Raw genomic sequence first — 12337 nt, 5'->3', positions numbered from 1 at the left:
CACACACCTACACAAACACTGAAACTCCCTTTGTCCGACGAGGAGCTTACCTTTTTGAAGTACTCGTCATCGAAGGAAATCTTGGCGGTTCCCGACTGTCTCACTCCGGACCCGTAGTCAGGCGCCTCCTCGTCGGCTACAAAGACACAAAGCATCGTCTCATCAGGAGCTTCCAAAGACTCGGCTGACTCAAACTGTCAGAGCACGTTAAAAAGGAAGAGAGAATCTTCTTTTTCTGCCAACACATCTGTGACGTGAAGGGTCTTTAAATGTGCTGCTAAACATCTTTAAAAAAAACAAATTTGCTTCTGTTATTTTGCAAACAGTGCTGACTTTCACACAGATTGAAACGCACCATATGGCCGAAAAACAAAGCATACAGCATGTTTTCTATCTGCGCTCGTGCTCTTTCCTCATTAAAGATTCTCATTAATTACTCACCAGCTATGGCCTGGACCCCCACGCGCAGGAAGCCACGCACGTCGCCTTTCTCTGTTACTATGGCAACGCGGTGAACCAGCGGCACAGGGTACAACAGGTTGCTCAGGTACACGAAAGCTCTGAGAGAGAAAAGGAAAAGGAAGACATTGTGAGACAATATTCTCAAAATCTAAAAAGACCAATATGTAATTGTCGTGATTTTCCTTTGATTTAGAAACCTAGTGTAAGTAGAATTAGTGCATTTTACATCTCTACATTATCCAATTTCAAAACAGAGTTCAGCACTGACTACAGCAAACAGCAGTAAAATATTAGTGACAACTACATGAAGGGGACAAGCAAAGACCAGTGAGGGGGAAAACAAACATGAAGATAACGTTAAACATGCTTCAGGGCACTGAAATCAGCAGCAGCTCCAACCATCTGCCTTATTTTTAAACTGCGTGACAGGGTGGTGACAGGTCGGCCGGGCCGCAGCGGCAAAGGCCGTAAAACGTGGCCTTATTGTGCTGCATTATGACAGCGTTAGTCTCCCACTCGCACAGCCTCTGACATTCTGTTTTGTGGGATTTGATTTGTTTTTGCTGCACCCCCCGGTGACCTGCTCCTTCCTCCCCCCCCCCCTCCATCCCAGAGCGGGGAAGGCTCAAGGCCGAGATGAAGAGAAGACATCAATCTGCACGGTTTCTGGAGTCACGGTGACGCAGGCTGCTGAGCTACCGCCATAGCAGAGAGCGTCCAGCTTAAATCCTGCTCGGGTGATTTTCCTCGTACTGAGATCGGCAAACAGCCTCATTCAGTCACAGAAACTGGTGATTTCAGACGCTGCAGCGGCGCACTGTTTCAGCATGACGCCGTGAATGAAAACAAATCAAAAAAATGAGCAAAAATCACAAGACTTTCAACCGCTAGTGAGTTAATATACACAGGTATGGATACCAGGAGCATGGTTAAAACAAACAGGGTTAAAACAAAATGGCTCAAATACAAATGATTAAAAAAAAAAAAAAAAGATACCAATGTTTAAAAAAAAAAAAAAACAAATGAAAATGAGACACACAGCCGATCAGCTTTGACACAATGGATACATGTATTTCACACACAGACAGCAGTTAATGCGCCGAGCGCTGCGGCGTCGGTGGGGGATGAGACGTCATGCTGGGAGGGGGTGGACTGGAAAAGATGGTGGCTTTTTCAATTTTGGGGAGAATCTAAATTAAAAACTATCTCATGATAAGCTGGCCTGTGAGCGCAGAAGTATGACTGATCGTGTTAAATTACAAAAAGGGTCCAATTTATCTCTGACGGCTATAAATACACGATCTGAGTCTATCAGAAAAGAGGGCTTTGCTGATCATTTACAGAGATATGATTGGAGTTTTAATATTTCTAAGCTCCCGACATGCCAGCTGTTGAAATGAATACCATGGCCTATTTAGCGTTGCATCTCTCACAGGGAGGAACATCAGTCTGCATTAGATTTATTCAGACATCCTGACTGAACATGAATTTAACCAGTAAAGCTGTCAGGCAGCCTTCATGTGCCTCAGTGTCTTTATCCTATAAGGTGTGTTCTCAGCTCCACTCATTCCTCTTTATTACCCATTTTACATCTCCCCTCGTAAATAAATCATGTAAATCCAGCGATCCGGCCCCCGCCCAGACGTCTAGTCACCAACCTTCCCACCAGGATGAACCAGGGGGAACGGTCGTAGAAGGGATCCTGGCCGTCGCTGAAGATGTCCGAGCCCTCCTCGGTGCCGGCGTCCGAGCTGGTGTCGTCCACGAACGCCTCGTCGTCGATCAGGTCCGACATCTCGCTCTGGCGCTCGTCGGCCAGCTCGGTGATCTCGGAGTCGGTGGTGGAGAAGGTGGGCGAGGGCGTGCGGTCGGCCAGGTGCTCGTTGACGCAGCCGTGGAAGATGGGGGAGCTGCGGGGGGGGCGGGCGGTTTTGGGGAAAGGCGGCGAAAGAGCGAAAGGAAGGCAACAGTGGAGTGACAGGAAAGTCAAAACGGACCACAGCAGCTTAATGTGACATTTGGCGGTATATATCATAATATTCCCCCCCAAAAATCTATTAGCATAAAAAGCAAAATGTATTTTTTAGCCGTACTTAGCGACACCGCATTAATTGAAAGCTATTGAAAGAACCATTGCAGCTGCAGCAGTGGGTTTAATTCCAGAGAGAGCAGGTATTAAAGCTAATAGGTGTCACATCAGTTTACAGACACACCAAAATGAAATGAAACCAACGGATTAACATAAATCTTGTGCTGAGTGAAAGGGGATGAACGCCACGACTTTCTTCATCACGTTTTTCACAAGAACATACAGAAATGTCAGTAAACATCAGTATGAGAAAACACACAGTCGAATGATACAAAGGATAAATGAAAAAAAATCAACACAATGAAAAAGAAAAAAAAAACCCAAACAAATGCAAATGTAAATTCCAATACAAAATGAATAGAAAGGGAGATGTACCATGGAATAAAATCCATCAAATGAAATCACACTTCAAAATGAAAATGAACACACCGGGAGGCTCGCATGAGCAACAAAACAAGAAAAGACAAAAATGATAAAGTACGACATCCAAACATGTGATAGCACTGATACACGTGACTCTGATGCAGTTAACTCAGACCCGTTCAGAGAGGCAACAAACAGCTCAACAAACAACATTCAAACCAAAACTCTTGTCAGTAAAGACAACGCACCTCCCGACGAGCTTAAACCAGTGGAAGCGGTCATAGAAGGGGTCGTTTCCCGTCAGAGTGCCCTCGCCGTCCTCCTGGTGCGACGAGGCCATTTCTCCAGCGCGGTCGTACATTTCCCTCATCTGGTCCAGCCGCTGCCTGCAGACGACGACAGAGCGCGCTCAACGTTAACGGACGAAGGACGAGATCAAGCAGCTGCTTCATTGGCATGTTTGATCGTCAGTGTAAAGGCTAACTCAGAGAGACAAGACAAACCACAGACTGCATGTTTCTGGACTGTAAACTTCGATAACCAGTCTTTATATTTAAATAACACCCAGACCAGTTCAAGCAGGTGAGGGAGGGGCATTACTTGAGCTTTTCGAGGGACCAGTAGTGCGTGGCTCCGTTCTTCAGGTCTTGAACCTCCACAGCCACCACGGTGCGGGGGAAAGGCCGGGGGTCCCGCTCCTTCTCTGGCTCTGGCGGCAGCAGCTCGGGGGGCAGCGGGGAGTACAGCGTGTCTGTCAGCAACACAAACTGGAACTGGACCTGCAGGGCAAAGGGCAAATAAAAGAATGAAAACTAACTACAAACATGTCAGGATCTAACAAATCGCTCTATGTTGTGGTCCAATGTGAAACCGTTTAGCAAGAGTAGATAAATAACAGACATAAAGATAAAAACGGGGTGACGATCTCATGTGGAAAATGATTTATCTCCAGAATCAATCATGTATCACTGAGAATTGGACAAGAACATCAATTAAACTGGTCTCCTGCAGGAAAAGAAAAAACAGTGGAGCAAATTGAGATGAGCAACAAATTCAGTTACTTCATCCTGATACGGATCAATGCTGCCTCCAGATACTTGACAAGATTGACCCCGAACACACAGCTCAGAGTGTGTTTCCTGTATTCCAACAGGATTATCTAAGAATTGAACAAACTGTGTGGGCTACTTGATCTTTCCACCGTCATTTGGATACTCAGACACGTAACAGCACAAACATCCATGAAGCGATGACATCTCACAGATTATGTAAAGTTCTTTGTTGCTGTAAACGACGGCCTGAGAGTGTGTGACGTTCAAACATCAGCAGACACCCTCCCTCGTGATGCTTGGCCCCACATGAGTCTGAGCCTCAGGCCTCATGTGGGTTTCTGTTTGAGAATGTGATCAGCAGAACATAACATGGTGAAATTCTGCATCACCGTCAAAAATCACTGCTGTGAGGGTGATTCATGTCTGCGCAGCAACACTGCATGTCCTAAAGGGAACGGAGAGATCTGAAAAACCAACAAAGGATCATATGATCTCCACCTTGAACAAACTGAACGGGATGTGCCGAGATACGCCTCATTACGGATGCGGTGTGAGGCTGCCTTTTGGATTTCACAGATACTGGGAGGTAGACGGATGTTGGATGGCCGGCGGACCAAACAGGCCTTTAGATGTCTTTGCAGAATTATATATACTGCAGGAATTGAAGCTTACGAAAGCATAACAACCTACTTTTCATGAAGAGATACTTTTATATTGAGCAGAACTGAAGTACAGTTGTGGCTCGGCCTTCCACAGCAGCGTCAGCTTTAAAATGATTTACCAATCACTACTGACAACATTACACGGTGTTCATTTCGAAATGTGTGTCTCATTTGTTTCCACAAACTTGTAAAACTGAAAAACTGCATTAAGCATCAAACGGATAGCCACCATATGATGGATAATTTTAATTGAATATTATAGGTGCGTATGATTTTCAAAAAGTTTATTTCAAAGCTGAAAAAATTGGATTTAGGGAATTAAAAAGATAAATGGATTTCACTTATACAGAGCTTTTCTACTGCTTTAGCAACTCGAGACAAATGAAACTGTTTATCACACACACACACACACATTGACAAACCAACGGACAGCAACACAAAAGCTCACGAGACTCACCTTCTTCTTCAGCTCCACACTGATAGCGTTGGCCTCCTTCAGGTAGACGGCGTTCCCCCACAGCTGGTCTCGGAGGGAGGTGAACTGGTGATACCGCCACTTCCTGAAAGCCCACTGAGCCAGCTCAAACTCATGCTGGGTCCACGGCACTGCGTGGAGATAAAGGTACAGAGTAAATACATCTAAAACCCACAAGGACAACGTCAGTGGTTTTAACTGTTTTGAACAGATTCAGAATTACTTACAAATCACGAGCCGGAATTCAAAGTAATTCACTGAAATATTCCAAAAGCCATTTTCTTCACGAGGTGATAAATAGTTTTGTTTTGGCCAAAAGCCTGAGTGGCCATGATGGATGAGAATACATCAAAATAATCGATAGATATTAATCCTTAATATTGTTCCACAGCGGCTGATGACGCATGTTTTATTTGCTCTGTGCGGAGCTGTAGGTGTGTTCTGTGGCACATGAAGTGCTTTCATTAATGTGTTTACCAGTTATGTAGAGACAATTTGTAGATAATGGGCAACGACATGAAGACATTTTAGGGAAAATGATTCATATCACATTAGTAAATGCTGTATATAAAGGAATTAGTGGACGTAATTATGGACTAGTTTTAATTAGTAAGGGATTATTTTTCCATTTTAGTCTGAATGATGGTGACATAACGTGTATAAAAATATACAATACGCACATCCAAGCAGTTTAGGCTCTGGATACAAAATGTAGAAGAAAATACACATTGATAAATATAGACGTATTTATACAATATATGTATTCATGGAATGTCTCCAGAGTTGAATAGAGACACACTACACACCTTCCTCTTCTTCCTCCTCCTCCAGCTCTTCCTCGTCGGGCGTCTCGGCTACCAGAGAGCGCGTCTCCACCTGTTTCTGAAGTTCTTGCAGCTTACTTTCGTAAACCTGAACGCCCACACAAAGAAGAGGGAGAGGGACACGGAGACCCGTCCATCAGCTGCAACGACAGGTGGGCTCAGCAAGCAGCCCCAGATACTTACTGTGGCATTTAACCCTGTTATTCCTGGGAAATCCAGGGCTTAAGACTTTTATTAAGAGTCACTGACTTGCACACACAAAGTACATCTTCAACATGCATCAACATACATTGTGGTGTTTGTTATGTTGTGTGTGTATTGGATAAAAGAGTGCAAGCTGGGGATGACTGAATGAATCCAAATCTAAAAAAGCAGATAGAAGTTTATTCAAAAGTTGTCCCTTTTTGGTAGTTTCTACTTGTTGCAAAGCCAGTTTGTTCTAGAAATGTTTGCGAGACGACGAAACGTCTTTTTCAGAAACTGCTGGAGTGGAGGAGGAGCGGTGCTGAGTCAACTGTAATCCAATAAGGGGCGCCATCATCCTCCTCCTCCTCCTCCTCCTCTCCTCCTGGCCATCAGAGCAGGACAGGCTGTGGTCCAGATGACCTCATCCTCTTTGTTCACAGTCTTCTGGGAAAACAATTCAGCCTTTTTATTTGACATCGACCTCCCCCCTGCTCGAGTTCAACTCGCCAGATAAGGATGAACTGTGTCGACTCAAAGGCCACAATAAACCAAATCCCACACTCAACTTCTGCAACCGTGCATGTCTCTAAAGATGTGGAGTTTCTGTAAACTGTGTGTGGATCCATTATTTCAAAATGTTTTTTACAATAATGTGGTTCAAACACAATCAGGGGTTTAGATAAAAGCCTAAAATCAGATTAATAGTTGGAGAATGTTAACCTATCTGCACGACACGCTAATTCATGCAGTGTGGGCCAAAGTTCCTACATTCTTTCAAGTGGAAACAGATATACAGACACAGAGAAAAAAGAAAAGGCTTTGGTAAAAATATGGATCATGACTGCAGTCAGCAAAACAACTACAGCTCTGAATAGTTGTCAAGTAAAAAAAGCAATTTTGAGTAAAAAAACCAAATAGTTTCTCAATAATAGAATCGTGCTTAAGAAAGTACAGTTTCCTTTGTATTCAATTTAAAACTGGTTTCTTAAACAATAGTAAAAAGAAAAAAACGGTAAAAATAACTACGACTAGTCCAGATATGAACTCCTGCTGTGTGATGTTTAAATGTATATATCTACTTCTAATCATATTGGTAAAACAAAACACAAACAGATATATAACAAATAGCTGCATTTGGAGCACATCATTTTATTCCATTCATAATTAAAAATAAACCTCCAGCAACAGATAGATGCAGTATATCCTTTTTGTTCTGAAACTTGTGAACACTGTTCCACTGAGGAGCAACACGACTCGGTACAACAGCCACATCCAGGCACTTTATCGTCAAAAAGCAGATGTACGACAGTCAGACGCTCTGAACCGAGCACTCGTATGAGGATATATGTGCTTTTTAAAACAGTACTCAGTACAGGTAATGGGATGTGGAAATACTTTCCAGCTTTCCTAGACGCACGAGCACCAGCGCACACGTTAAGAAAACATTCTTCAAATGTGGCGTTTATTAGAGCTGAAGACACGGAAGCTACTGCATGCAGAGACGGTCACAGAAAAGAGGCAAGGGGTGGCTGCATGTGTTGGATCATTTGGTTTTTGTTACAGCATCGTAAGGCAAAACATGTCATCAAAACTTCATAGTATAAAACAGACAACAGTTTGATCATTCAAAGCCCGGGTTTAACACGATAGTCTTTTCCCATGATGTTGCTGAGTGTCAACATTTGAAAAAACTAATTTCAAGGCTATATGATGTGAAATTATATTATTTAATGTGTTCTTCTAAAGCTACATATGCAGCAAGGTGAAAGATAGGCAGACTTGCTGCTGGCCCAGCGGAGAACCAGCTGAAGCAGAGGCACCAACACCGATTTCACCGACCAACACTGATATATCTACTCTGATTGCATGGATACCGAGGCAGCGAACAACAAGGCAGTCCTCAAAATCTCATTTGATATGGACATTTCTCCTGAATAACATTATGCAAACATTTCAAGTCTTTGTGCTTCTCCCAACATGTTTCAGGGTGAGTCTTTGGGAACCATGGCAACACAATGTGGGACACCCACCGGAGACACAGTCAACTCTGTGCTTATTCAGTGAACCTCGAACCTTAAAAGTGTTTTTTTTTTTTTTTTGTTTTCTTCAAAGGCCGAATGAAACATGATGCTGAGATTAAACAGAAGTAAAAGAGGTAAACGTTCAGGACTTACCAAACGAGTGCAAAACTGATATTTATGAAGTGTTCTTACCAGCGAGCTTCATCTTCAGTATTTCAAAGATTTCACTGAAAACATTGTGTGTGTGTGTGTGTGTGTGTGTGTGTGTGTGTGTGTGTGTGTGTGTGTGTGTGTGTGTGTGTGTGTGTGTGTGTGTGTGTGTGTGTGTGTGTGTGTGTGGGGGGGGGGGGGGGGGTTCTACAATGCATATGATTGAAGTTACTTGGTTAACATGATAATTAGTATTTTTACTAAGTGATTATACAGTTGATCGCTGAATTTAGAAAGTGCAAATTGGCTGCTATATACCGGATGTTAAAATTCAAACATTTATTGAAATTAGTTCAGGATGAAGCAACTCAAAATTAAACTAAGTAATTTCATACATCTTATTAAAAATATTAGTTGTTGTTAGTTGTGAATGAAGAAGCTGAATTCTGTTGAAAAACCTGTGCCTAAGCACTGAATTAAAAGAAGGGAGAAGAAAATGGGGAATTATAATTGCATAGTGGGTTAGACATGGTTAGAGCACGAAAAGGCATTTAAACTATTAGCTTGTGAGAAGACACTGATCTGATGAGAGCATCAAGTAAATCTCATTTCAATGTGGCAGTTTTGAGCACAGACTCGGGGCAGCCATGATCATTACAAACACTTTTGTGAGGTTACAACGTATTAATTCAATTCTCTCAATATAATCGCGCAGACTGAGGATACAGATAAATAAATACAGTGTTCTATTGCTAATCTGCACTGTAATACCAGTCTTGATGAAAATAACACTCTTTAAAATGATCATACAGGAGTGGCTAGAAAAGATTACAGCAATCGGTCGTCAATACTAAAAGGGCAAAAAAAAAAAAAAGAAGAAATTCAGAACTTCAAATGATTTTGGCAAATCAAAGCATGATTCATGAATTGTCACACATGGAAAAATGAACAGAGCGGGAGAGGGGAGTATTCAAAAAAAAAAAAAAAACTCCTTTCATCATCTGTTGGCTTCAAATCCTGAAGAGAGTTCTCCCAGTGCTCACGATGGCAACACACAACGCAGCAAAAACTCATAAAAATAGCATGTAGCATGATGATGATGATGATGATCAAATGTCTTTTTTTTATATATATATATATATATGATACATACAATACTTGGATCAACCAGTAACACAATGCTCAAGTGCAAAGTCTGAGTTTTTTTTTTTTTTTTCAGAATTGTTGTGATCTGTAATGCATTTTGCCTAGTTAGTAAAAGAGTATGAAACTAATTCCTCGCTCCTGGGGTTAGACCGTCGTCTCTCTGCTGGCTTTTAGATTGGGGGCAGACAACTGCCTGCGCATCCGTGGGGGCGCCTGAAAGTTCATTTGATGATGAGGAAGGTCAGAGTGATGGTACTGCTGGTAGCCGGCGAAGCCGCCGTCTGCATACATCATGCCGTTATAGTGGCAGGGCGGCTGCTGCGGCTGCTGCTGCTGCTGGTGATGGTAGTGGTGGTGGGACTGGGGGTGCGCTGGCTGGTTCTGGGAGTGGCGCGGCTGGTAGAAGGCCTGCGAGTGCCTCCTGTTGTTCTCAGACTGCTGCAGTGACTCCATGGAGCCCGACGGCCGCTGGCGGTGGTTGAAAGAGTTGCTGCGGCCGCGCTCGTGGGGCGGCTGATGCTGGCCGTTCCTGTAGTTGTGCCTGTGACCCTGGCTCACGCCTTGCTCGAAGTCTTTGCTTCTACGCTGAACCGCAGGACTGGGGAGCGGCGGGGTGATTTGGATAACCGAGGCGGCCATCTTGTCTGCGGCCTGGAGCTCCTCTGCGGCCTGGCTCTCGCCCTCCTCTTCCTCCACGGCTTCTTTGGGCACTTTGAGCTCTATGACCTGCTCGTCTGTGATGATGATGTGCGTGCCGGGGCTCCACGAGTTGCGGTGCTTGGGGTTACTCTTGAAGGGGAAGCGCAGCTTGCGGTCCTCCGGGGGGATGAAGCGGTGCGGCCCGGTATGTCTGCGCAGCTGCTTGGAGATCTCCTGCTGCTGGAGGCTCTTGAGGCGGAGCTGCTCTTGGCGCATCCAGCGCATCTGAGCTCGCTTTAAGGTGGAGTCGTCTCCTGCGCTCTGGCCCATTTGTGACTCCACATCCTCTGCGTCGGGCCTCTCCGGTACGGCGGGCTTTCCTTCCTGAGAGCTCGGCGTTCTGGCTTCGCCAGTTGAGGCACCGTCGCTGGGGGGCTTCTCTTGACCCTCCGGGGTGATGAGCGGGAGAACCTTCTCCATTTTGACCATCTTGTTCCTGAGAGCACGGATCTCCTCGTCCTTCATGTTGTTCTGCTTCTTCACCTCCTGGAGGATGTCCTCCAGCTTGTCGATGTGCACCTTCAGCTCGTCCATGACCACGCCTCCCGGCCGGGTCACGTTGGTGATGACGTCTTCGATGCGCTCGTCGCCGACCCCCACGGTGTCCCAGACGTCGCGGGCCACCGCCCTCCACGAGTCCCGCTCGTTGGGGTCCTTCTTGCCGTAGCTCGCGCAGAGCTCCTTCATCTTCACGATGGCCAACGCCTCGATCTCCTGCCGCGTGTGGCGGAAGTCGTTGAGCGCCACTTCGTAGCAGATCTCTTTCACCGCCTGGATCTTCAGGTCGGAGATGGTCACCCACTTGGAGTCCTTGGTGATGCGGCGGCGCTGGGGGATCTGGTACATTTTGACCGGCTCTCGTCTCTTCCCGCTGCTGGGTAATCCGCACTTTTTCACTATGGTTTGCAGCTTGCTGGGAGGTAGCTTTTCCCTCAGGGAAGTGATCAGTCTCCAGCTCTCTTCACAAGACCTCTTATCTGAGTCATCTCCACTATCAGAGTCTCCGTCCTTGAGAAAACAACACAGGACACAAACCAAACGGTTCCCAAAAAAGGAGAAATTACAATGGGAAAACAGGAAAAAGATGATAAAAAGATAAGAATGGCTTAAAAAAATTAAACAAAGGAATGAATAAAAGATGTAAATATGCAACATGGGAACTTCATCCGCAGGTACAGTTAAATGAAAATCAGAATATCTAGGTTTACGCCTTTTAATAAAAGATAACAACCGCACTGTAAAAATATCCACATAGTTAGCATACATCATTATTATATTGATGTATGGCAACATGCAGTTTTATTTGCACAAATACTAAAAAAATCAAGATAGAGGATCAAATAAATCAAGAAAGAGTGGCTTTCATTGACTTTTTTTGTGTGTAATGGTTCAACAAATATAAACCTACAGTTTTTATATATTGAAAATATTTGAGAAAGAACTAACAACAATACTGTTCCCAATGTTGCATATTATTATGATTAAAAGTAAAGATAAAGCATGTCTATCATGATTAGAAAAGAAATATCAAATCGATGATAGTCGCTGATTGGAGCCCTTTTGCTTTGTTCTAGGATTTTGTTTTTCCTCTTCTGCATTGAAAAATTTGGTGATTTGAGCATTGGATCCCAAACATGCTGCGATGGCATGCACGTCGGTGAGATTTGGCGCTTTCCCCCCTTTACTCCAGAAGGTTTGAGTGGCTTTAGTATTAAGCGGTGAGTTAGAGGACAGAGTGATCTTGCAGTTGAAAGCCAGTAGAGAGAGGAGGCAGAAGTGAGGGTCGGTGTTAATCCAATACAAGAAAGTTGTTAGTCAAGAAAAAAAAAAAAAAAAATTAAAAAAAATAAATGCAGTTTCTCATTTTTCGTAGACAACGTACATTACAGATCACAACCAGGAAAGTTATGGATAATTCGGGTGTTGTGTGAGTCTGTATCGAGTCTGGAATTGAAGATGTTTCTGGGAGTCTGAGCCCTGTGCCGGTCGTTCTGCACATGAAACCACCAGAATATGAGCGAGGTCTGTGATATTCACTGATTGAGCTGTGAGCAGAGATAACTGTTGTGCCCTCAGTGTGCTGCACAGATTGCCAGGTAATGCTCACAAGGAGGAGTAGCCAAAGAAGTCAATGAGAAACCACATTGTCACTATCTGTCAAAAACTACAGCAGGATTTTTTTTTTTTTTTTTTGTTATCACAATGCAT

At 44.1% G+C, this 12337-nt stretch overlaps 1 protein-coding gene across 17 annotated transcripts in view; it reads right to left on the bottom strand.

Moving 5' to 3' along the window:
* The window catches only part of kif1b (kinesin family member 1B), a 55891-nt gene that overhangs the window by 11384 nt on the left and 32170 nt on the right, over positions 1-12337 (bottom strand). For 7 of the 17 annotated variants that reach the window (XM_030118391.1, XM_030118392.1, XM_030118395.1 and 4 more), the window contains 8 exons: positions 5910-6015; positions 5784-5801; positions 5086-5234; positions 3515-3693; positions 3163-3300; positions 2121-2372; positions 442-560; positions 51-136 (listed from right to left, as the gene is read on the bottom strand). In XM_030118391.1, the coding sequence (XP_029974251.1) occupies positions 51-136; positions 442-560; positions 2121-2372; positions 3163-3300; positions 3515-3693; positions 5086-5234; positions 5784-5801; positions 5910-6015 (1047 nt within the window). Of the gene's footprint in view, positions 1-50; positions 137-441; positions 561-2120; positions 2373-3162; positions 3301-3514; positions 3694-5085; positions 5235-5783; positions 5802-5909; positions 6016-7242; positions 11138-12337 lie in introns of those variants that run through there. The other 10 variants (XM_030118393.1, XM_030118397.1, XM_030118399.1 and 7 more) reach the window with 4 other exon arrangements.

This window comes from Salarias fasciatus, chromosome 20, assembly GCF_902148845.1.
Source record: "Salarias fasciatus chromosome 20, fSalaFa1.1, whole genome shotgun sequence".
NCBI classification, from domain to species: domain Eukaryota; kingdom Metazoa; phylum Chordata; class Actinopteri; order Blenniiformes; family Blenniidae; genus Salarias; species Salarias fasciatus.
This window is presented reverse-complemented; position numbering and strand designations above follow the sequence as displayed.